Raw genomic sequence first — 24,689 nt, 5'->3', positions numbered from 1 at the left:
GATCCGCGGCTCCAGGCCTGCTCCTTATATGAGAGCGCCGCGCGCGCGCGCCCGCTGCCGCCTACTGGTCACCGCCCAGCTCCGGGGGCGGAGCCAAGCCGTTTTTCCCCGCCCCCATCCCTGGGTCGAGGGGTGCCAGCTGGGTCCCTTCCAGCCACTGGTTCCCCGAGATTGGAGTTGAGGCAGCGGCGGGTTGAGAGCTAGTATTCTTGGGACCACTTTCTCAATTCCTGTTAAGTAGCCGTAGTCAATTTCCTTGCAAAACACATTAGTTTGGCAGCCCCCTTCCTCCCTGCTTCCCCACCAACTCCACTATTTGCTGCGTCGCGCCTGGGAAAGAGGAGACATCGGAGATGGGGGCAAACAAGAACGGGCTCCCTTATTTCTCAAAGTATTGCCTACTTCTTAGGAGATCTTAGACGAAAGGAGATAAAAGGGTATTTTTCAATTCTGTCCCCATCTGGAGTCTCTTAGGCCAACCTCCCTCCCATTCCTACCCCATCCCACCCCCATATCCCTGGCTGTTATTGCTTAGAGTGTGAGTGCACACTTTTCTCCTGGGCGAGCTAACTCAACCAACCTTCCGCTTTAGAAAAGGGAGACGCTCCTAGGAAAGATATAACCGCCTCAGTCACAAATAGCCAAATGCATAAGACATCTTGTTCGCAGACAAGTTGGGTTCTGCCCTTGAGGTGAGACTCCAGAACTTTACTCCATTAGGCTACACTGGCAGCAGAGGGTGAAAGAGGGGATTTCAGGCCAGGTGAAACCCAGGGGTGGAAGGAGTGTTGTCTAGTCCTTGAGAACAGTGTCTTGCCAGGCGGGGTTGGACTGGAACAGGGGCTGATGTCTAAGGGTACCAAGGCATAAAACTGGGATGCTTCTTGAAGTCGCACTGCTAAGAAGGGTGATTCTGGAAGGGAATCACATGGTTAAAGAGATTAAACACTTAGAAAGAGGGGTCTCATGCCAATGCAGAAAATGAAATAAATGAGCATGAGTGTAGCCTGGGAAACAGGTCAGGAGACCCTAGTCTCAAGTTGTGTTCTCCTGATACTTGCTTTGGGAGCTACATAGCCCATTTCTTAGGAAAAGGTCACATCATAAGAAAAGACAGTGTATGGCTAAGTGTCAAAATATGAACTAACGAAATAATAAATCATATGTAATATACTTAGCACAATAGTTGGCACAGAGTAGCCACATAATAAATGAAAACCTCTTGTATCATCAAAAAAGAGAGACACTGCCGTGAAATAAGTTAATAAAAGCTTATTTTAATTACACGATCTTGTTTCTTCAGTTCACCATCCTTAGAAATGCATGCCGAGGGGTACGGGCATTACAGAAATGTTTATGCCTCATTATTTGTGTTGTTATAATTATTATGCTGTAACACTTATTAGGTCTAAAAAAACAACAGAGATATAAAGAAAACAGCAGTTTGGATCATTATTCTTGAGGGGAAAAAAAAAAGCAAAAACAAATACTCATCAACTAAAAGAGATATGAAATAGGAAAGCCAGATGGCTTTTTTGGCTTCCATCGTGAATTTAAAAATTGAGTCCTGGTCACGCAGAAAGCTTTTGTTATTTGTTTCTAGCAAATCCTGTAGGAAAAGGACTAGTCTGTAAATCACCTCAAATCAACTTCTTTGTAAAGCTTTGTGTAACATCACCCAGGTACTCAGTAAAGTGGTGCTGGGAAAACTGATCTTGATTGAATTAGTTCTTAATTGTTGGGCCCAGAGACCCTGGGAACTAACTGGTCCCAAGAATCCAGAGCCTTGGGACTTCCCGTCATGGCTCAGCAGAAATGAATCCAACTAGGAACCATTAGGTTGTGGGTTCGATCCCTGGCCTCGCTCAGTGGGTTAAAGATCTGGTGTCGCAGATGCAGCTCAGATCCTGCGTTGTTGTGGCTGTGGTGTAGGCCGGCAGCTGCAGCTCCGATTTGACTCCTAGACTCCTAGCCTGGGAACTTCCATATGCTGCAGGTGCAGCCCTAAAAAGCAAAAAAAAAAAAAAAAAAAAAAAAAAGGAAAGAAAGAAAAAAGAAAAAAAAAAGAAGCCAGAGCCTTTCCAAAAATGAAAGTTACGCAATATGCAATTTCTGGTTAGGGTCAGGAGCTGTGCAACCTGGGCAGGTAGAAGGGAATTCTTAGGTAATCACATATGCCAGGAGTCCAACTGTCAGTTCTGTGGAAGCTCTAACAGCTCCTCTGATTTCTTTTATTGTTTACCTAATATACAGTGTTAAAATTTTTACTGCTCTTTTTAACTTCAGTAGAAGCAAAATTAGCCTGCTATTGGAGTTTAATATGCTATTTCAATCATTTTTAAAATTTGCATCACAATAAATGCACGACTATTCAAAAGACAGTAGATCTGTGAGTCACCTCAAATCATCTTCCTTATGACTTTGGATCATATCACTCAAGTCCTCAGTAAAGTTTTAGTTGCCAAACATGATGGTCTGGAAAGACATCATCATAAAAGGGGAAGACAGCCTTTCTCCTCCCCAGCCTGGTGGTAGCAGCAGTGGTTCTGGGGAGGCTGGTGGGAATTCCAGGGGACCAGAACAGATCTGGTGGCCAACTGTAGAGGAATGGTCTAGAATATAGGTTAGAAGCTGGTTTTGCAGTGCGGACTGACAGCACATCAACCATGGTACAACAAACACTGGCCCAAATGCTCCAGAGGGAGAGGGGTTTGCTGGTATCACGCCACTGGGCTGGGACTTTGGGGTTAGCATATTTTTGTATAACATGTCAATAAACACCTTTTTGTGCTTAAATTTCCAAGGAGCTTCCATGGAAATGATCATATATATATATATTTTTGTTGTTGCTCATTAATGGGATGCATTGTATGAGCAGTTATCTTAGCATCTCAATATGTTTCTATAGTTTTTATTGGAGTTCGAATGCTTTTTTTATCAAAATCCCCACCAAATTACTTTCAGGTACAGGCTTAGGAGCTTTGTACTTTGTGATTTCCAAGTCAGGGCTGTGGGGTCAACCAGTTTGAATCTGAATCCTAGTTCTGCCACTGTACATGCTGGATGAACTTGAATAAGAAACTTAACCCTTCTGATCCCGTTTCCTCCACTGTAAAATCAGATAATATTGGTAACATGTAAACTCCCAGTCTTGTGGTGAGGCACAAATGAAATCATTTTGTAAAATGTTTAGCTGGCAGGTGTTTAATACAGATTATTAAGGGAGTTCCCTTCATGGCGCAGCCGAAACGAATCCAACGAGGAACCATGAGGTTGTGAGTTCGATCCCTGGCCTCGCTCAGTGGGTTAAGGATCCAGCGTTGCTGTGAGCTGTGGAGTAGGTTTCAGACTTGGGGTGGATCTGGCGTTGTTGTGGCTGTGGTATAGGTTGGCAGCTGTAGCTCTGATTAGCCTGGGAACCTCCATATGCATGGGTGTGACCTTAAAGAAAAAAAAAGATTATTAATAAGTATTAATTGAGGCTTTTTAGTTTATTATTAAAGCAATGAAACTATGATCAGTAGTAATGACTTCATAGAAAATTAGTAAACTTATTAGTAATGTAGGGAGCAGTAACCAGGATGGTGGGATCAGGATTACTGATTTTTCCTTTTGTTTTAGCCTCTCCTACAGCACTTCATGGCTCTTTTAAGTTTTCTATTTTGAAAATTAAAAAACGTCATATTAAAGTATTTACCTTGATTATTGAGTTGGCTTCCCCTTAAATGTTACAGCCAATGGATGTAAGAGGTCCACTCCTCTCACTCCCAGTCTCTGTCTTGGAAAGTGGGGGACTGAGTGGTGGGCCGGGAGGAGCCAGGGGTGAAATATTTGGGAAGCCTGAGAAAGGCTTTTGGGACTGGGCGCCCCAGAAGCTGGCAAGTGGCCTATAAGGGACAAGCTGGGGAGTGGGGCGCTGGGGCACGTGCGGAGAGGGGCGGAGGCGGCACGCGTTGGGTCCTTTCGCCCGTGGGTGTGGGTACCGGTTCACGGGGCGGCGCCTTTAAGGGGTGGGCGGTGCCTTTAAGGGGTCCGCGTGGCGCAGAGGCTGCAAACCGGTCCCCCCGCCCCGGGTTCCGCGGGTGGCTGGACGGTTGGGGAAAGCGTTGGAAGGAGGCGCCATGCTAGGTGGAAGGGCGCCCCTCAGCGGCGGTGCGGAGGCAGTTGCCGAGGCCAGAGCCGTGAGTATCTGGATTTTCTCGCCCCTCCTCCTCCTCCTCCTCCCTAATCCCTCCTCCTCCTGATGCCCCGCCTAACCCCGCGGAGGTGGACTCGCTGATCGCGGGACTTCAAAATTTCAAGCTTTAAGGCTTGCTCTCCCTCTTCCCTCATCCATTCCTCCAACCCCATGCAATCACGCAAACCTCCCTAGGGCCTTAGGGTGACTTTTAACTTTTTTTTTTTTTTTTTTTTTTGATTGTAACCTTGTGACCTTGTGATTGGAAGGACAGTTTGGGGAGAATCTGTCAACTATGTTTTAATTTACCTTTAAGGCACATGAGTTGACGTCTGAATCTCAGCTATCATGTAGGGGAATATCATTTTACCCATACCGAAAGATTTTTCTTTTCTTTTTTTTTTTTTTAAATTGAGGCGTTCCCTCTGTGGTGTAGCCGGGTCATTGGTGGGACACGGGTTCGATCCCCAGCCTGGAACAGTGGGTTAAAGGATGTGGCATTGCAGCAGCTGCCCCTCCCTGCCCCCTAAAAGAGAGAGAGGCAGAGAGGGAGTGAGACAGAGGTAGAATTCACCATTTTTACCATTGTAAAGTATCAGAATTCAGTGGCTTTTATTATATTCACAGTGTTGTGAAACTGTCACCACTATCTAATCTGGAACATTTTAATCTGCCTTAAAATAAACCCTGTACTCAAGAGAAGTCACTCATCATTCCCCTTATTTCCAGCCCCTGGCAACCACAAATAGGCTTTCTGTCTGTGTGATTTGCCAATTCTGGGCATTTCTTGCGTGGATGGAAGTAATCAATAAACGAGTTTATAGTAGAAAAAACAGTTTTGTTTGAGCCAAATTGAGGACTATATTCCAGGAGATGGGCTCTCAGATAGCTCTGAGGAACTGCTCCAGAGAAGCATGGTTTTCCTCATAGTTTTGTATCTTATCAGAACAAAGAACACCAAACAAGTCAGGGATACAGTCTTTGAAGATTTCAAAAAACCCCAAAACTAAATTAACTTGTATACAGTGAGTCAGTATGACCTTGGAACCTGGGAAGGGAGTCTTATCATCAAAGTACTAGCATTGACATCTCAGGAAGGGAGGCATTTAATCTTTATTTTTAATTAGCACATTCTTTGCTTCAAGTCAGTACACCCTTTTCTTTAATGATTAAAGCAGATGTATGATGTGTATTTGATATGATACAAACAGGGTGATTTAGTTACCATCAAATTCAAGTTAAATCATGTTTAAGCGAGAATGACTTCTTCATAACTCAGTATGTGAAAATTTCTTCCATTGTATAAATAGAATCATATAATACGTGATCTTTTGTATTGGGCTTCTTCTGCTTAGCGTATGTTCAAGATTCCTGGGTGTTGTGTCATGGATTACATTTTGGATAATACCAAAATTTTGTTTATTCATTCTCATGGACTTTTGGGTTGGTTCCGCCTTTTGGCTATTATGAATAATGCTACCATGAACCTTTCTGTCCATGTTTTTGTGTTAACAAATGTTTTCTATTCCTTACAACCTAGGAGTGGAATTGCAAGGTCATATGGCAACTCTATGTCTAACTTTTTGAGGAAGAGCCAAACTTTTCTGATCAGCTCGTGCTTGGTTCTTGGATTGGTCGGCATCAAGGTGAAGTTTCAAGGATCATTAATTAACCTTCTGTTTTCAACCAGCGTGGGTGTAGGGTTTACATGCTTGCCCTCAGCAGTTTTCATCTAGTGAGGGGTCTGCTTCCTGCAAAAATAGCTTGAGGATGTCTGTCAGGATTTTATCTTTATCTTTCAGGGAACTGGGAATTCAGTACTTTTGCTAGGTGGCAAATTTACAGTCCTATTTTCGTCTTTTGGAAACTATGTACATATTTCCCTGGAACAGAGAGTTTATTTGTATTCCTGTGGGTCTCCGGGTATTGTCTCAAAGGCTTTAGGCATTTTGTTTTAATGGGCCTGTGAAGTCTGCTTGCTCAAGGCCATTCCCTCCATCCTTTTAAAAAATGGTTATACTTGAGTTCCCATCGTGTGTGGCTCAGTGGTTAACGAATCCGACTAGGAACTATGAGGTTGTGGGTTCCATCCTTGGCCTCTCTCGGTTAAGTAAGGATCCAGCGTTGCTGTGAAGTGTGGTGTAGGTTGTAGACACAGCTTGGATCCTGCATGCCTGTGGCTGTGATGTAGGCTGCTGGCTCTAGCTGCGATTTGACCCCTAGCCTGGGAACCTCCATATGCCACTGGTGCAGCACTAAAAACAAACAAACAAAAAGATGTAATTTTTTTAGTATTAATACAAGATGTAGCACCTCCTTTTCCCTCCTTGATTTTCTTAGTCATTTCTGACTTTGATAGCCCAATGAGGCTGTTAAGAGTGCTAAGGAAATTCTGACACATACCGCAATGTGGCTGCATCTTGAAGACATTTTATGCTAAGTGAAATAAGCCAATTATGAAATGTTAAACAAGGGTTTCCACTTATATGAAGTACCTGGAGTAGTCAAATTTGCAGTTATGGAAAGTAGGATGGAGATTACCAGCAACTAAACGGAGGAGGGAATAGTGAGTTGTGGGCTTTTTGGTTTTGTTTGTTTGTTTGTTTGTTTTTTGCTTTTTAGGGCCACCTCTGATGCATATGGATGTTCCCACACCAGGGGTCAAATCAGAGCTACAGCTGCTGGCCTGCGACACAGCCACAGCAATACCAGATCTGAGCCGAGTCTGGGACCTACACCACAGCTCACGGCAACGCTGAATCCTTAACCCACTGAGCAAGGCCAGAGATGGAACCCAAAACCTCACAGTTCTAGTTGGAGTCATTTCCTCTGTGCCACAACAGGAACTCTGTGAGTTGTTGTTTAATGGCTACAGAATTTTAGTTTGGGATGAGGCACCTGTTCTACAGACGGATAGCGATGGTGTTTGCCCAGCAATGTGAATGTGATTGCTGTCACTGGATTGCACACTTAAAAATGGTTAAAGTGGTAAATTTTATGTCATGTATATTTTATCACAATTAAAAGTGCATGGCCTTTCAGCCAACTTCTCCATAGTAGCAAATGACCCTGGGGAAAAATTATGTTGGCTGAGTATTATAATTTTTCTGATTTTATGAATGATAAACAGCCATAGGTTACTTATTTTGCTCACAATTATACAGCTTGTGAGAGAGATGGGATTTGACATCAGGAAGCCTAACTTTATTTTTTATTTTTATTTTTGCTTTTAAGGGCCACACCCATGGCATATGGAGATTGCCAGGCTAGGGGTCCAGCTACAGCTGCCGGCCTGCGCCACAGCCACAGCCACAGCAACACTGGATCCGAGCCATGTCTACGACCTACAGCACAGCTCACATCAACTCTGGATCCTTAACCCAATGATCAAGGCCAGGAATCGACCCTGCAACCTCATGGTTCCTAGCTGGATGCGCTTCCGCTGTGCCATGATGGGAACTCCAAGGAAGCCTAACTTTAGATACCAGATTTTTACGTACTATGCCCTAATATCTAGACCATGTGAAAAAAATCATGACAGTTTGGAACCTACCTAATGCTTAGCATAGAATGTGACACAGAGCACATATTACATAAATAGTAAGTATTCAGTGTTATAATTTGTGAGACTCTCTCAGAACCTATCAAAATAATAACTGGTATTTTGCACTTACAGTTTACATCTCTCTCTGTGAAAATGGATGGAGCTGCAGCTTATTGATCTTTGCATCTCTATTGACTAATATTTTTGTACATTTTAGAAAATCATCACATGTGAATTTAATGAATTACTATAAAAACAGGAGCGGCCAAATATTTCTTTCAAATTATTTTTTTTTGTAGTTTCATCAAGATTGATGGAAAAAAAAAGAAGGAGGCCATCCTTTTACTTGACTAAACATAACATTTTGGCAGGTACCTTAAATTTGAAAATCTCTACTTCCTTTTTAGAGTTGAACTCCCATTCTTTGTGGTAAAATGGATTTGTCGTGGCTCAACCAGTTTGCAGTCCTCCTCTGGAAAAATTTCATACTAAAGGTGGGTGGAATTATGTACGAGTAACAGTTGTAAAGACTCATGAAATTGAAAGGAAAACATTTTAATATTAATACAAGACACAGCACCTCCTATTTTAACAGCTCCTTCATTTCATTTCAGTTTCCAGGTATTTTTTTTCCCCTTTTTTCCATGGCTTAAGGTAGCTTTCTAAATCTGAAGAGTACCAATAAGGTATACGAATAGAATGAATAATGAAATGTGAAAAAGGTGAAAAAGACAATCCAGAGACGCATTCATGTTGTAGAATGGAGCTGAATAATATACAAACATATTATAACACACGCGTATACACATATGCTACTCTTTTTTCTTTTTTGGTCTTTTTCGCTATTTCTTGGGCCGCCCCTGCGGCATATGGAGGTTCCCAGGCTAGGGGTCCAATCACAGCCATAGCCACCGGCCTACGCCAGAGCCACAGCAACGCAGGATCCGAGCCGCGTCTGCAACCTACACCACAGCTCACGGCAACGCCGGATCGTTAACCCACTGAGCAAGGGCAGGGACCGAACCCGCCACCTCATGGTTCCTAGTCGGATTCGTTAACCACTGCGCCACGATGGGAACGCCTCACATATGCTACTCTTAAGGTTAATTAGCTCAATGTTGTTTCTCTTGCAGAAGCGGAAAGTAGTTTCTTTAACTGTGGAAATTTCCTTGACGTTTCTGTTCTCGGCACTGATTTTGCTTCATCGCAGAGACTTGGCAAAGGATTATCGAAATGCCACTCTTTTCAATCCTCTTCCTTTGAAGGAACTGCCCGGTTTCCTCACTGATAGGAAGCATGAATATATACTGGTTTATGTGCCTTCTGAAAGTGATGTGGCAAAAAATATTACTGAGATGGTGAAGAATGACTTAAATGCCCGTCTTAAAGGTTAGAAATTATGACGTCTAAAATGTTTTTTATATAGTAATTGATCCTTTGCTTCAGAAGAGGCCCGCTTCATTGACTTTGGTAACTTGTATATTCATCTCTTAAACATAACATTATGAGCTTTGTCAAATAACATCAAACATAGCTTCATGTAAGTATAAACAAAATATGACATTTAAAATTAGATGATGGAGTTATGTAATTCTAAATCTTCTTTGTCTCTGGTTATGCTTCTTAAACTAGGGTAAGTACCTGAGAGTGTGCCAAACGGACCCAAAGCCTCACGGTGAATTTGGCAGTTTTTTCCTGGATGCATAAACTTTACTAATTTTACATTTTATAAAAATATTACTTAAGCATGATATATGAATGCATTTGAAAGGATGATTAAAACCATGTAGATTATTTTTAAAAATCTTTATCTCCTTACCCTCTCTTTGCTCTCAGTTTTTCTGCTTTGTCTCCCACTGTGAAAAACACTGTCAGAAATTTGATAAGAATCCTTCCATTCTTGTCTCATGCTTTTATGTATGTGTGTGTGTGTGGCTTTATCCTGCTACATTTTTAAAAAATTATATATTGATTTTTCTCATTTTAAGGGTTTTTAGATAGGAGGGGAGGATAGATACACTCTATAATATTTTCACTTTTTAAAAGTGAAAATATTATATTTATGTAACTTACTGTAAAATTCCCATGCACTTTTATTTATTTATTTTTATTTATTTTTAATTATTATTATTATTATTTTTTTTTTGTCTTTTAGCCTTTTCTAGGGCTGCTCCCGCGGCATATGGAGGTTCCCAGGCTAGGGCTGGAATCGGAGCTGCAGCCACTGGCCTACACCACAGCCACAGTAACGCAGGATCCGAGCCGCGTCTGCAACCTACACCACAGCTCACGGCAACACCGGATCCTTAACCCACTGAACAAGGCCAGGGATCGAACCTGCAACCTCATGATTCCTAGTCGGATTCGTTAACCACTGAGCCACGACAAAATTCCTGTGCACTTTTAACATATAAACCATGAATGTCCAAAGAACTTTAGTGATTTAGGTTCCATTTCAGGTACTCCAGTATGTAGACGTGGGAGATAGAGAACAGGCTGCTGTTCTTACCCTTTGCTCTTGTGGGTGTATCAGTGGAAAAGACTCATAAGAAGCACTGTCATTCTGTCATGTCGAGGCCATCAAGAGAGAGGGTGCCTAAAGACTGGAGTAGAGAGATCTGCCTGGTTGAAGGTCCATGGTGACATAGATTAATAAATGTCTCATTACCAAGTGCTAACTTCAAAGGAAGGAAGCTGAGAAACTTTGCTGATGAGGCCTGATCCTCTCTCTTAGTTTCTGTTGAACCAACTCCTTAGCAAAATAGCCTGGTGGATATAAAAAGATAATGTGTAAAAGTCTTTATTTGGAAACCTCCCACCTTCAGTTTATAGTGCTATTCTAAATTTTTTTTTTAAAAAACCTATTCCCTGGGAGCTTTTAATCTACTAATTCAAGGTCAGATGTTATAGCATCTGAACAGTATAACATGGTATAGATTACCAGTAGTAGGATCATTTGTCATAAGAAACCTGGTGTTGGGTTAAGACTCTGATGTTGGTATTTGATGACTTGTTTAATCAACACAGAGTCATGATTTCTGTTAAACCCTTTGGCAAAGAATTCCTGAGAACTATATAGACTTTATTTTTAGCATGCTGATCCAGAAGGTGCCACATCCACACACATTTGATTTTGAACAATTTCAAACCTATAGAGAAAATGCAAAATTGCTGCAATTTACCAGTAACATCTGTCCCATTTGCTTTATCCTTCCTTCTCCTTCTATCTATATAAAATGCATTATATTTAGTATTTTTGATATACTATATTTAATGTATATGTAACACTTGTAGGAATGTATATAACATTATTGGATTTTTTCTGAACCATTGAGAATAAATTGTATTCACGACACTTCACCTTCAAACACTTTATGCGTTTCCTAAGAATTAGGATATTCTCCAACAAAATCTTTACAGTGATCACACCTAAGAATTTTTAAATCGACATGAAAATGTTATCTAATATACAGTCAATATTTATATTTCTCTCATTCTACTAATAAGCTTCTTGAGAATTTATTTTCTCTTTTAGTAATCCAGGATTCAGCTGGAGATATATGAATCTGTATTGTGAGTGGCAAACTTCTATAAAGGGCCAGACAGTACATATTTTAAGTTTTATGGGCTGTCTATATTCCATCAAATATTCCGTTTTTTAAGAACTCATTAGAAATGTAAAAATCATTCACAGCTCACAAGCCCATAGCAAAACAGACTGTGAGGTAGATTTGACCTGTACAGAGTGAATTTGTTGACCCCTGCCTTAGAATTACTTCCTTCTGTTGTTTTTTCTTTAATGACATTAAAATTTTTTAAGAGACTAGGCTGATTATTTCACAGAAATTTCTAATTCATATTTGCCTGATTGTTTTCTCAAGTTTAGTTTCAGCTTGAACATTTGCGTCAAACATATCACATCTTTCTTAATAGGGTCTTTCCTAGTGATTCCACACGAGGAAGCCCATTGCCATTTTGTTCCATAATCGGTGATGTCATATTTGCTCATTTCATTAAGATCCATCTCCACCAGACATTCCATTGGAATGGCATTGTTTTTCTCTCTTTGTAGCGAATAAGGAATCTCTAGTTCTAGGTTAGAGCCTTTCCAGCACCTTAGAACTTCCTTTTGTGCCAACTTGCATTACTGCTCTTCCAAGTTGAGACACTATTTCTGACATCTAAGACCATAGACTAGTTTTGCCTGTTTTTCACGTTATATAAATGGAAACACTCACTGTACCATCATATATAACATATACTGTGTACATAGCATAGAGTATATACTACATAGTTTGCTTGTGTCTGCTTTCACTTAGCATTGTATTTGCAAGATACACTCAAATTGTTAGGTCAGATTATAAATCATTCCTTTTCATTACAGTATTACATTATGCTAATATTCTATAATTTATTTTTCTCCCTGTTATTGATGGACATCTGAGTAGATTCCAGAGTTGGGTTATTATGGGTGGTGCTGTTATGAACATTTTTATATGCACATTTTGATGAGCACATATCTACCTTTCTGTTTGGTATATGAAATGAAATTATTGCGTCTTGGAGGATGTATCTGTTTACGTTTAGTAGATACTATAAAATAATTGTGTAAAGATATTTACCTTTCTACCAGAAATGTATGAGTTTCAGTTGTTCTACATCTTCAGCCACACTTGGCATGTTTGTTCTGTCTTTTCACAGGAAGTAACATAAAATTATCATTGTCTTGCTCCCTGTCTCTGGAGAAAACATCTTGATATTTCACCACTGAGCACCACGATTGTTGTATATTGCTTGTAGATGTTCTTTATAAAATTTATTTATTTATTTTTAAAAGCAAGTTAATTTCTCATTTTATTTTTTTATTTTATTTATTTATTTTTTTGTCTTTTTGCCATTTATTGGGCCGCTCTCGCGGCATATGGAGTTCCCAGGCTAGGGGTTGAATTGGAGCTGGAGTCACTGGCCTATGCCAGAGCCACAGCAACGTGGGATCCAAGCCGCGCCTGCAGCCTACACCACAGCTCACGGCAACGCCGGATCGTTAACCCACTGAGCAAGGCAAGGGATCAAACCGGCCACCTCATGGTTCCTAGTCGGATTCGTTAACCACTGTGCCATGACGGGAACTCCTCTTTATAAAATTTAGATAGCTTCTTTCTATTCCTGATTTGCTGAGAGATTTTTTTTTTAAAAAAATCACTTATTAATGTTAAATTTTGTCAAATGCCTTTTGTTTATATCTATTAAGATTGTCATTTCATTTTTCTCATTTTGGTTAACATAATGCTTTTTCATACTTGCATACTGGAATAAAGTCCACTTAGCTGGGTTTATCAATGAATTTTATTTGCTATTATTTTGTTAAGAAATTTTAACATGTGTTTACGAGATTAGTCAGTTTCAAAATCTTTATTCTATGAATTATTGAAAGTGAATACCTAATTTCCATGCAATTGGGGTTTTTCTTTTTATTTACGTTTAAAATTTTACTTATTTATTTATTTATTTATTTTGCTTTTTAGGGCTGCAACTGGGGCATATGGAGGTTCCCAGGCTAGGGGTCGAATCAGAGCTACAGCTGCCGCCCTATAACACAGAAACACAGGATCTGAGCCACGTGCCAGATCCTTAACCCACTGAGCAAGGCCAGGAATTGAACCCACAACCTCACGGTTTCTGGTCAGATTCATTTCCACTGTGCCAAGGCGGGAACTCCTGGAGTTTTTCTTATGGAAACTATGGAATTTCCAAGTCAAGGGCTCAAATTGGAGCTGCAGCTGCCAGCCTACACCACAGCCATAGCAATGCAGGATCTGAGCCTCTTCTGCGACCTATACCACAGTTCATGGCAATTTGGGATCCTTAACCCACTGAGCAAGGCCAGGGATTGAACCCATGTCTTCATGGACAGTAGTCTGGTTTGTTACCATTCACTGAGCCACTATGGGAACTCACAGTTTTTGGGTTCTTGAAGTGTTATATCATATCTGCAAATGCTTGTTTAAGGATTTTTAGTTCAGGTTGGGACAGTTTTTCCTGCTCTGTGAAATATTTTCAAGAAAGAATGGGAGAGATTTTTTTAGTGGCTGAAATGCTTTGATTTTCATTTTCTGTTTTTTTATACTAGCTTTCTATGGATGTCATATACTGCTTTTGTTCTTTTCTAATTAAATTTTTTTTCCAGTTTTGTTAAAATATGATTGACATATAACATTGAATAAGTTTAAGGTATACAAAGTAATGATTGATATCGGTATATGTTGCAAAGTGATTACCACAATAAATTAACATCCATTACCTCGCAGTTACAATTATTTTTACTTATGGTGAAAACTTGAGATCTACTCTCTTAGCAACTTTTTTTTTTTAACATTTGTCTTTCATGATGTATTTTATTTTTTAAAATTACTCAATGAATTTTATTACATTTATAGTTGTACAACGATCATCACAACTCAATTTTATAGCATTTCCATCCCAAACCCCCAGCACATCCCCTCACCCTCCAACCTGTCTCATTTGGAAACCAGAAGTTTTTCAAAGTCTGTGAGTCAGTATCTGTTCTGCAAAGAAGTTCATTGTATCCTTTTTGCAGATTCCACATGAAAGTGATGGCATATGATGTTGGTATCTCACTGTCTGACTGACTTCGCTTGGCATGATAATTTCTAGGTCCATCCATGTTGCTGCAAATGCCATTATTTCCTTCCTTTTAATGGATGAGTAATATTCCATTGTGTATATATACCACATCATCTTTATCCACTCCTCTGTCGATGGACACTTAGGTTGTTTCCATGTCTTGGCTATTGCAAATAGTGCTGCAATGAACGTTGGAGTACATGTGTCTTGGCGAGTCATGGTTTTCTCGGGATAGATGCTCAGGAGTGGGATGGCTGTGTCAAATGGTAGTTCTATTTTTAGAACTGTTTACTGTCTTCCACAGTGGTTGCACCAATTTACATTCCCACCAACAGTGTAAGAGAGTTCCCTTTTGTCCACACCCTCTCCAGCATTTACTGTTTGTAGACTTCTGGATGATGGCCATTCTGGCTGGTGTAAGGTAGCACCTCATGGTAGTTTTGATTTGCATTTCTCGAACAATGAGTTGAACATCTTTTCATGTGTTTTTTGACCATCCATATTCTTCTGTGGAGAAATGTCTGTTTAGATCTTTTGCCCATTTTCTGAGGGGTTGTTTGGGCTTTTTTGGTATTGAGCGATAGGAGGTGTTTACAAATTTTGTAGATCAATCCCTTGTCAGTCGCTTCATTTGCATATATTTTCTCCTATTCTCTAGGTTGTCTTTTGTTTTGTTTAGGGTTTCCTTTGCTGTGCAGAAACTTTTAAGTTTAATTAAGTTCCATTTGTTTATTTTTGTTTTTATTGTCATGACTCCAGGAGGTGGATCTGAGAAGATGTTGCTGTGGTTTATGTCAGAGTGTTCAGCCTATGTTTTCCTCTAAGAGGAAGGGGCTGTCTTTTCTCCACTGTATATCCTTACCTCCTTTGTCATAGGTTAGTTGGCTTTAGGTGCGTGGGTTTAATTCGGGGCTTTCTATTCTGTTCCACTGACCTATATTTCTGTCTTTGTGCCAGTACCATATGGTTTTGATGACTGTAGCTTTGTAGTATAGTGTGAAGTCAGGGAGCCTGATTCCTCCAGCTCTATTTTTCTTTCTCAGGATGGCTTTGGTTATTCTGGGTCTTTTGTGCTTCCAAACAAACTTTAAAATATTTTGTTCGAGTTCTGTGAAAAATGTCCTTGGTAATTATTTTTCCCTTCATCTATTTATTTATTTATGTATTTTAAATTGTTATTTCCCCAATACAATGTTTTTTCTACTGTACAGCATGGTGACCCAGTTACACATACATGTAGACATTCTTTTTTCTCACATTATCAGGCTCCATCATAAGTGTCTAGACAAAGTTCCCAGTGCTACACAGCAGGATCTCATTGCTAATCCATTCTAAAGGCAATAGTCTGCATCTATTAACCCCAAGCTCCCAATCCACCCCACTCCCTCCCCTTCCCCCTTGGCAACCACAAGTTTATTCTCCAAGTCCATGGTTTTCTTTTCTGTGGAAAGGTTCATTTGTGCCATATATTAGATTCCAGATATAAGTGATATCATATGGTATTTGTCTTTCTCTTTCTGACTTACTTCACTCAGTATGAGAGTCTCTAGTTCCATCCATGTTGTTGCAAATCGTCCTTGATAATTTGATAGGGATAGCATTGAATCTGCAGATTGCCTTGGGTCGTATAGTCATTTTGACAATACTGATTTTTCCAGTCCAAGAGCATGGTACGTCTTCCCATCTGTTTATGTCATCTTTGATTTCTTTCATCAGCATCTTACAGTTTTCAGAGTATAGGTTTATTCCTAAGTATTTTATTCTTTTTGATATGATGTAAATTGGATTGATTCCCTAATTTCCCTTTCTGGTCTCTCATTGTCTGTATATAGAAATGCAGTCAATTTCTGTGTATTAATTTTGTATCCTGTGACTTTGCGAAATTCAATGATGAGCTCTGACAGTTTTCTGGTAGCATCTTTAGGATTTCCTAGGTATAGTATCATGTCATCTGCAAATAGTGATAGTTGTGATTTTAGCAACTTTAAATGTACGATATAGGAGTTCCCATCGTGGATCAGTGGAAACGAATCTGACTGGCATCCATGAGGACACATGTTCAATCCCTGGACTTGCTCAATGGGTTAGGGATCCGGCATTGCCATGAGCTATGGTGTGGGTCGCAGATGTGGCTCGGATCTGGCGTTGCTGTGGCTGTGGCATAGGCCAGCAGCTGTAGCTCCAGTTTGACCCCTAGCCTGGGATCTTCCATATGCTGTAGGTTGCAGCCCTAAAAAAAAAAAAAAAAAAAAAAAAAAGAATACAGAGAGACGAAAAAAAAAAAGTACAGTACAGTATTCGCAACTATGGTCACCATGTTGTACATTACATGATCAGAATTTGTAACTGGAAGTTTATAACTTTTGATCACTTTCACCCATTTCTGTTTTATAAATAAATTCTTTTACCCCTTTAAAAATTCCACCTATAAGTGGTATCATATGGCATTTGTCTTTCTCTGACTTACTTCACTTAGTATGCTAATCTCTAGGTCCATCCCTGTTACTTCAAATGGCATTATTTTACTTTTCATTGCTGAATAATATTCCACTGTATACATGTACCATATCTTTATCCCTTCCTCTGTTGATGGGAATTTAGGTTGCTTCCATGTCTTGACTATTGTAAATAGTGCTACAGTGAACACTGGAATGCATGAATCTTTTTGAATTATTTTGAAGATTCTGCATGTTGTTTTCCATAGTTGCTATACCAGTGTTTGTTACTACCAACAGTGTACGAGATTTCTCTTTTCTTTACATCCTCACTAGCATTTGTTATCTCTTGTCTTTTGGATGATAGAGATAGCGGACAGAGCTATCTTATTGTGGTTTTGATTTGCAGTTCTTGATGTTTATTGATGAACATCTTTTCATGTACTTGGCCATTTGAATATCTTCCTTGGGAAAATGTTTATTCAATTCCTTTGCTCGTTTTATTTATTTATTTATTTATTTATTTATTTATTTTTGCTTTTTAGGACTGAACATGCCATGGAGGTTCCCAGGCTAGGGGTTGAATCAGAGCTGTAGCAGCCACCTATGCCACAGCCACAGCAATGCAGGATCCAAGGCACGCCTGTGACCTACCACCACAGTTCATGGTAAGGCCAGATCCTTAACCCACTAAGCGAGGCCAAGGATCAAACCTGCATCCTCATCATTGATGCTGGTCAGATTCGTTTCCACTGAGCCACGACGGGAACTCCCCTTTGCCCATTTTAAAATTAGATTAGTATAGTTTTTGTTTTTTTTTGCTATTGGTTTGCATGTTTCTTACATATTTTGAATATTAACTCTATCAGATATATGGTTTACAAATATTTTCTCCCATTCCATAGATTGCCTTTTTATTTTGCTGATCATTTCTTTTGCTATACAGACGATTTTTAGTTTAATGTCTCTTGTTTATTTATTTATCTTTTTTTAAGGCCTCACCCATGGCATATGGAGTTTCCCAGGCTAGGGGTCCAATTGGAGCTGTAACCACTGGCCTATGTCACAGCCACAGCAACATCAGATCCAAGCCACCTCTGTGACCCACACCACAGCTCACGGCAATGCTGGATCTTTAACCCCCTGAGCAAGGTCAGAGATCAAACCTGCATCCTCATGGATACTAGTCAGATTCGTTTCCACTGAGCCAGGACAGGAACTCCATATTGTTTATTTTTTATTTTGTTCATTGTGCTTTAGGTGTCATGTCCAAAAAAATCATTACCATCCTTTGTTATCTTCTAAGAGTTTTAAGATTTTACATCTTAGATTTAATTTTTTAGTCTATTTTGAGTTAATTTTTGTGAGTCACGTAAGATAAGGGTCCAACTTCATTCTTTTGCATGTGAATATTCCAATTTTTTTTCAACACCAGTTATTGAAAAAAACTATGTTTTCCTCATTGGGTTTTCTTATATCCTTTGTCAAATATTAGTTAAACATATAAACACAGTTTATTTCTGAGCTACTGACTATTCCATTGGTCTATGTGTCTTTTTAACACCACTACTATACTATTTTGATTACTATAGCTTTGCAATAAAGTTTGAAATTGGCAAGTGTGATGCTTCCAGTTTATCCTTCCTTCTCAGGATTGCTTTGGTTATTCAGGATTCTGTCAATTTTTAAATGTCTTATATTATCAGAATCAGGAATATAAATTGTATATGCTCAAGGTTGAGAGTTTTGATGGGCTACTCTCAACCTTGAACATAAACAGCTTATATTCCTGATTCTATTTCTAGAATACCTTCTCCTCTTTGCATATCAGTTTTTAAAGTCAATGGGGCTCTTTTGGTGGTGAAGTTGGTGGATTTTCTTTCTTTCTTTTTTTTTTTTACAACATGAGGATTGTTTAAATATATTTTAGGGCAGTGGTGATGTGAGTGAATGTATCACTAAAGTCAATGTAGTAGTGGTATTTAGAATGCATTTCATTTAAAAAATTTTTTTTTAATTTTCCCACTGTACAGCAAGGGGATCAAGTTGTCCTTACATGTATACATTACAATTACATTTTTTCCCCACCCTTTGTTCTGTTGCAACATGAGTATCTAGACAAAGTTCTCAATGCTATTCAGCAGGATATCCTTGTAAATCTATTCTAAGTTGTGTCTGATAAGCCCAAGCTCCCGATCCCTCCCACTCCCTCCCTCTCCCATCCCAGCAGCCACAAGTCTTTTCTCTGGAGTTTCTGATTTTTGTGATTTTCTTTTCTTTGTAGGGAATATTCGATTTCCAACTCTTTCTTCCGTTTTCCTCCCTTTGCCATCAAATCTCGAAGCGTAGCTTTCTATATTCCCATTTCATCTCTGCCAGTAATTGTATTTTCCAAACACCAGTCTCTCAGGCCACACACTGTGCAGTCTTATTCTCTTATTAATTTCCCCAGTAGCCAGAGTTTTGACATATGTTCTGTCCAGAGCTATTTCTTTGTATTTTCTGCTGTTTGGTGGCACTTTCTTAGCATGGGGGTAATTGTATCTGTCTTCTGGCATCCCTCAACCCGTACTCCACTCTCATCTTCTCTGATAAGCCTGTGTCTGACTCTTCACTGGTATCGGCTCAGTGGTTGGTTCTGCTGGAAAATGGCTCTATCGTTTCCTACTTAACACTTAATTTGAAGTTTGTGGTATTCTGTTTCCTAGTCATGTAGCAGGTGTGTGTTATGTTATGAGTGTTTCCCCCCCTTATTTCTTTGATTTTTTTTTTTCCTCTTGGAGGATGTGTAGTGAGTTTCTGAATGAGGTAACTGTCAGTAATCTACAGTAATCCAAAACTTTATACAACATTTTCAGTTAGGAAATATTTAGAGATCAGATGAAACTTTTTTGCAGTGGAATAGGTTTCCAGTTTCCAGTTCTCACTGGCTAAAAAAATGCTTGTTGCTGTTGCTGTTACTTTCTCATTCAGGACCTGTTTGGTTGTTCCCATAACAAAATCATGTAGCTTAAGTAAGAAAAAATTTTCTGTCCCAATTTTTATATTTGCTTTGCCCTAGGCTAAGGCATATTACTCACCCCTGTTCTGAGCCACCTCAATGAGCCTGAAACACTTAACTAGCTGAACGCAGAATTGCTTCTCTTTGGTTTTCTTTTCTTTCTCTCTTTCTTTCTTTCTTTCTTGGCTTTGCCAGTTTTATTTCATGTGTGTATTTTTTAAGGCTTTAAAAAATGTATTAGAGTTGATTTGCAATGTTCTTTCAGCTTCTGCTATACAGCAAATTGACCCAATTATAAATATATATGCATTCTTTTTTCTCATGTTATGCTCCGTCATGTTCCATCACAAGTGATTGCTATACAACAGGAACTCATTGCTTATCCACTTTAAGTGCAATAATTTGCATCTACTAACCCTAAACTCCCAGTCCATCCCCCTCCCCCTCTCCGGAAGCAACCACAAGTCTCTTCTCCATGTCCATGAGTTTATTTCTTTTCTGTAGATAGGTTCAGTGTGCTTTATATTAGATTCCTCTCTTTATCTTTAACTTTTGCCATTTTTATTATAATATATCTTGGTGTGGTCCTGTTTGAGTTCAACTTCTTTGGGGCCTTCTGTGTTTCCTGTACCGGGATATCTGTTTTCTTTAGATTTGGAAAGTTTTCAGACGTAATTTCTTCAAATATATTTTTGATCCCCCTTTATCTTTCTTCTTCTGGAATTCCTATTACGTGTGCATTGGCCTGCTCTATATTATCCCGTAAATCTCTTATATTGATTTTGTATTTTTTTTTTTAATTTGGTTTTCTGTCTGCTGTCCTGATTGGGTGATTTCCATTATTCTATCTTCCAAGTCATTAATTTGTTCCTCTGCATTATTCATTCTGCTTTTCAGTTTGCATCTCTGCAAAGTAATTTTTAAATTTTTCTTGGTTCCTCCTCATATTTTCTAGTTCCTTTCTAAAGTAATCTCTGTTACTGTTTATATGTTCTCTTAATTCCTTCATTTTCACCCTTAATTCCTTATTTTGTTCCTTATTTTCATTGTCTCCCTTTGAACTCAGTGTCTGTTAGACTGCAGAGGTCTGTTTCATTGTTTGCTGTGAATTCTCCTGTCCTTCTAACTGGGAATGGGTCCTGAGCTTCTTCATCTTGCATATATACATATATAATTTTTTTTTTTCCTGTGAGTTTAAGGGAAATCAAACTGTAGTCTTTGAGGGCTATTTCTATGCAAGAGCTCCCCTTTGTATTTTGTGGTGGGTTACTATTTACTTTTGGCATGGTGGTTTGGATATTTGCTGTCTCTTTCTTCGTCGTGAGCAGGTTGTTATCCCCAGGGCACTGAGTGTGTTCCTGGGGAGAAGGAGGCAGTAGGTGGGGCTAGTAGTCAGTGCCTGGTTGCTGGGCTCTTGACAGCAGCAAGGACCTGCAGCAAGGTGGCGCAAGCTACTCCTAGTTTGAGGGTCCTGGTAAGTGGTAATGAATCTTGGGCAGATTTAAAAAGTGCCCAGAGCATTTGCAGTTGCAGGGTGTGTAAGATCCCAGGGGAGTGAGAGGAACAACAGGTGGTGTTCAGTAGCAATGCCCTCCTCTGTGGTGCCCTCGGAGATGATTGGGGCTGCAAGTGTTACCTGTTCAAGGATCCCAAGTGGTGGTGGGCCACGCCCACCTCTGGAGTCAGAGATAACTGTGGTGGTTTGCCCCCACCACCTGCAGACCACGCAAGAAAGCACCCTGTCCCACTTAGCCCATGCAGGAGGTGCTGCACAGGCTGTTCCTAGTTGCGGGGTCCTGAGAAGTGACCGTGATCAAGCCTGTGGGCGCTGTCCTGAGCGTTTGGCAGTGGCGGCAGCAGCAGGGCGGGTGTGCTCCCAGGGGAGTGAGAGCAACAACAGGTGATACTCCGTTGCAGTGCCCTCTTTTTTGCCGACCTCTGAGGTGACTGGGGCCACAGGTGGAGCCTATTCACAGACCCCTAGTGGTGGCAGACCACACCTCCCTCTGCTTTCTGAGATGACTGCTGCGGTTTGTCTCCAGTGCCTGTAGATCACACAAGAGGCACCGCATTGCAGTTAGCCCCCCGCAGCCCTTAGCCCACACAAGAGGTGCCCCACCACCCACAGGCCACGCAAGAATCGCCTGGTCTCCCATAGCCAGGACAAGTGGCCTCTCACCACCCATCGCCTGGGCCAGAAGCGCCCTGCCCCCTGAGAGCCCGCAGGCATGCGCAGGAGATCCCTACGCAGCCCGCCCCTCCTCCTCCCACCCTACCCAACAAGGGCGCCTCGCTTCTCCTGCAGGCCCAGAGCGCCTCCAGGCTTCCCTTGGCTGTGGAGTTCTGCTCCCCAGCCCAGGGCACACCCCTCCCTAGTCCCTTAGTCTGTCTCCACACAGCCAACCCTAGTCCTCTCCCCCGAACTGACCTTGGGAGCCTGAGTCTCAGCGCCCAGCCCACTGGAGCATCTCAGGCTGTGGGGTCCCAGGCGGTGGTGCCCACGGTCTGTGCGGCTCTCTGCTTTGCCCTCCTCAGTCCAGCTGCTGCACTTTTCTCAGCGACTTTGAGGTCCCTCCGTCTAGGCTGATCTCTCCATCAGTTAGGTGGCTTCCCAGGGTGTGGATTCCTCTTCTCTTTCAGAGCTTCCTCTTCTGAATGCTAGTCCCATCCTGACTCCTTCTCCTCTCTCTCTTTTCTTTTGTTCTACCCAGGTATGCCAAAGGTTTCTTGCCCTTTTTGGAGGTTTTAAGTTCCTCTGCCAGCGTTTGGTAGATGTTCTGTGTGAATTGTGCTACATGTGGATGTGTTTTTTTTTTGATGTGTTTGTGGGAGAAGGTGAACTTACTCCTCTGCCATCTTGATCCTCTCTCCACATTTTTCTTTAAATTGCTAGATTTCAAAACACAATTGAAAGTTCTTCCATCCCAGTTTGCCTTAATATATATTGTAATAATTTAATACTGTTCATAATGCCACACAGCTTTGATGATACCCAAGAATTTTTATGTACCCTGAATATTCATTAAGACATCTGTGATATTAATATTTGAGTAGTAATGTTCTAAAATTTACATTATTAGGACAGGATTAGGGTATTCATGGTACGTATAGGGAAGTAGGAATAACCATTAGACATTTTACATTTATATGATGACTGATTTAGATTTTTCTGTCCGCAGTTCGAGGTTTTTCTTCGGAAGAAGATTTTGAGAGGTACATTATGTTTGTAAATAAGACCACTCGTGTGCTGGCTGCTATTATATTTGATCATGACTTCCAAAATAGCAATGAGAGATTGCCACTTAAGGTAAGAAGGTTTTAGCTAAAGATCATATAATTGTATTTTAAAGTTTCGGGGATTTAATGAAATATACATCCTTATTTTATAAATGGGAAAAAAGTATAACTTGCCCACGATCATAAGTGCTGGTATATAAGAACAGGGGTTTGAATCCAGCTCCAACTTACTTAATACCTGTACTTTTAATGATTACATTACTGATGAGAACACTGTACCTTAAGGTCTTATATCAGAAAATGAAGTAATATGAACCTTAGTGAGAATATTCACTTCACCCATCTGCCTGGCCAGGGAGATATTTCTAGTCCTGCAAAGTGTGGGTAAGAAAGTAAGAAAATAAGAGTATAGCTAGATAAAATGGGAAGCAATGTGTTACTTATTTAAATACCTTATTATGGAATTTCAAATAGTGTGTATCTATCATGTGATATTTAAACTTTTTAAAGAATTGATTATAAGTGTAATTGCCTTTCCAACTTTGCATATGAAGTCAAATTTATAATAAAGCTGTTACTGTATGAAAGTTAAAAAAAAAGTCTGGATGTCTCTTTGGCTCTAGACTGTGAACTCTAAAAGGAGTGTCTCTGTCCTCTTGTTAGGACAGTTTGTTTGCTGCTTCATTTTGCTCTGCTGAATGCGTCCTTGTTTTGCACTATGTGTCATGCTTTAATACATTGTTTTTATGTATCCAAAGAGGTAATTGCCTTCACTTTGAGAATTCTTGATTCTCACTAGGGTGGTGTGACTGGAAGCTTCTGTAATGCCACTTAATTACTCATTTGGATGCCCTTGAAATATTCAAGTTTGACCTTTAAAAGAGATACATCTATACACCAGCAGAGATTCTGACATGAAAGGCTTCTTTCTTTTGAATAAGTTGATTTCTCTTCTAAATCTCTAGTAGCAGCTCTTGGGCTCAGCCAGGTTGCATCAGAATTAGAATGTCTTACAGCCACTGAGGAAAGACTGATAACATTTCCCGAAGAGGAAAAGAATGAACAATGTTTTGAACTTGGTAACTTGATGTGCCTTTCTACCAGCTATTATAGACAAGCTCTGCCCAGGGTTGATGGAAACAATCAAACTATAATATCTATGCATAAAGCTAGATCCAGCATTTAGGATGCAAGTGTTTTCCAGTGGAAGGAAGGAAGGATAAAGAAGAATCACTGGCAGGACAGCAGGCATTCTTTCTTTCTGTCCTGCCATTGCTTCATTCCTTTCACATGTGCCTACTTTATGCTAATTACTGCCTTAAAAATATATGCTGATGCTGATATAGGCTCGTTGGTACACAGAGAGACCCTAGCCCGAATGTCAAATAGCTTTGGTGCAGTTTCATTTTTGTTGTTGATTCCTAGGTGTCTAGCATTTGGAATGGAGTCCTGACAAACTTTTTGCCCAGGTGCTTCTGTTTTCCCACACTTTACCAAACACAATTTCTTTCTCTCTGCTTTGTGACTTCATGGCTAATGAGACCTACTATCCTCTCCTCCCTCCCCCAGACGGTGGTTCTCCTGTAGTTTAGCTGATTTTCTTGGGCAAGATTTATGTGGTACCACAATGACCCATTAAGAACACAGACA

General features: G+C 40.3%; 1 protein-coding gene across 3 annotated transcripts in view; it reads left to right on the top strand.

Annotated features, from left to right (window-relative positions):
* Positions 1-4,088: 4,088 nt before the first annotated feature.
* The window catches only part of ABCA14 (ATP binding cassette subfamily A member 14), a 203,442-nt gene continuing 182,841 nt past the window's right edge, over positions 4,089-24,689 (top strand). For 2 of the 3 annotated variants that reach the window (XM_085017382.1, XM_085017380.1), the window contains exons 1-5: positions 4,089-4,181; positions 5,718-5,823; positions 8,129-8,215; positions 8,855-9,110; positions 22,982-23,109. In XM_085017382.1, coding sequence (XP_084873508.1) covers positions 8,156-8,215; positions 8,855-9,110; positions 22,982-23,109 — 444 coding nt within the window. In that variant the 5' untranslated portion in view covers positions 4,089-4,181; positions 5,718-5,823; positions 8,129-8,155. The remainder of the gene's footprint in view (positions 4,182-5,717; positions 5,824-8,128; positions 8,216-8,854; positions 9,111-22,981; positions 23,110-24,689) is intronic. The other variant, XM_085017381.1, reaches the window with a different exon arrangement.

This window comes from Sus scrofa, chromosome 3 (assembly GCF_054392235.1).
Source record: "Sus scrofa isolate SSC_HxYL_T2T_F1_AM1 chromosome 3, Sscrofa_HxYL_maternal_Yorkshire_Landrace_v2.0, whole genome shotgun sequence".
NCBI lineage: Eukaryota > Metazoa > Chordata > Mammalia > Artiodactyla > Suidae > Sus > Sus scrofa.
The sequence above is the reverse complement of the archived record's forward strand: the minus strand, read 5'-3'. Positions and strand labels throughout refer to the sequence as shown.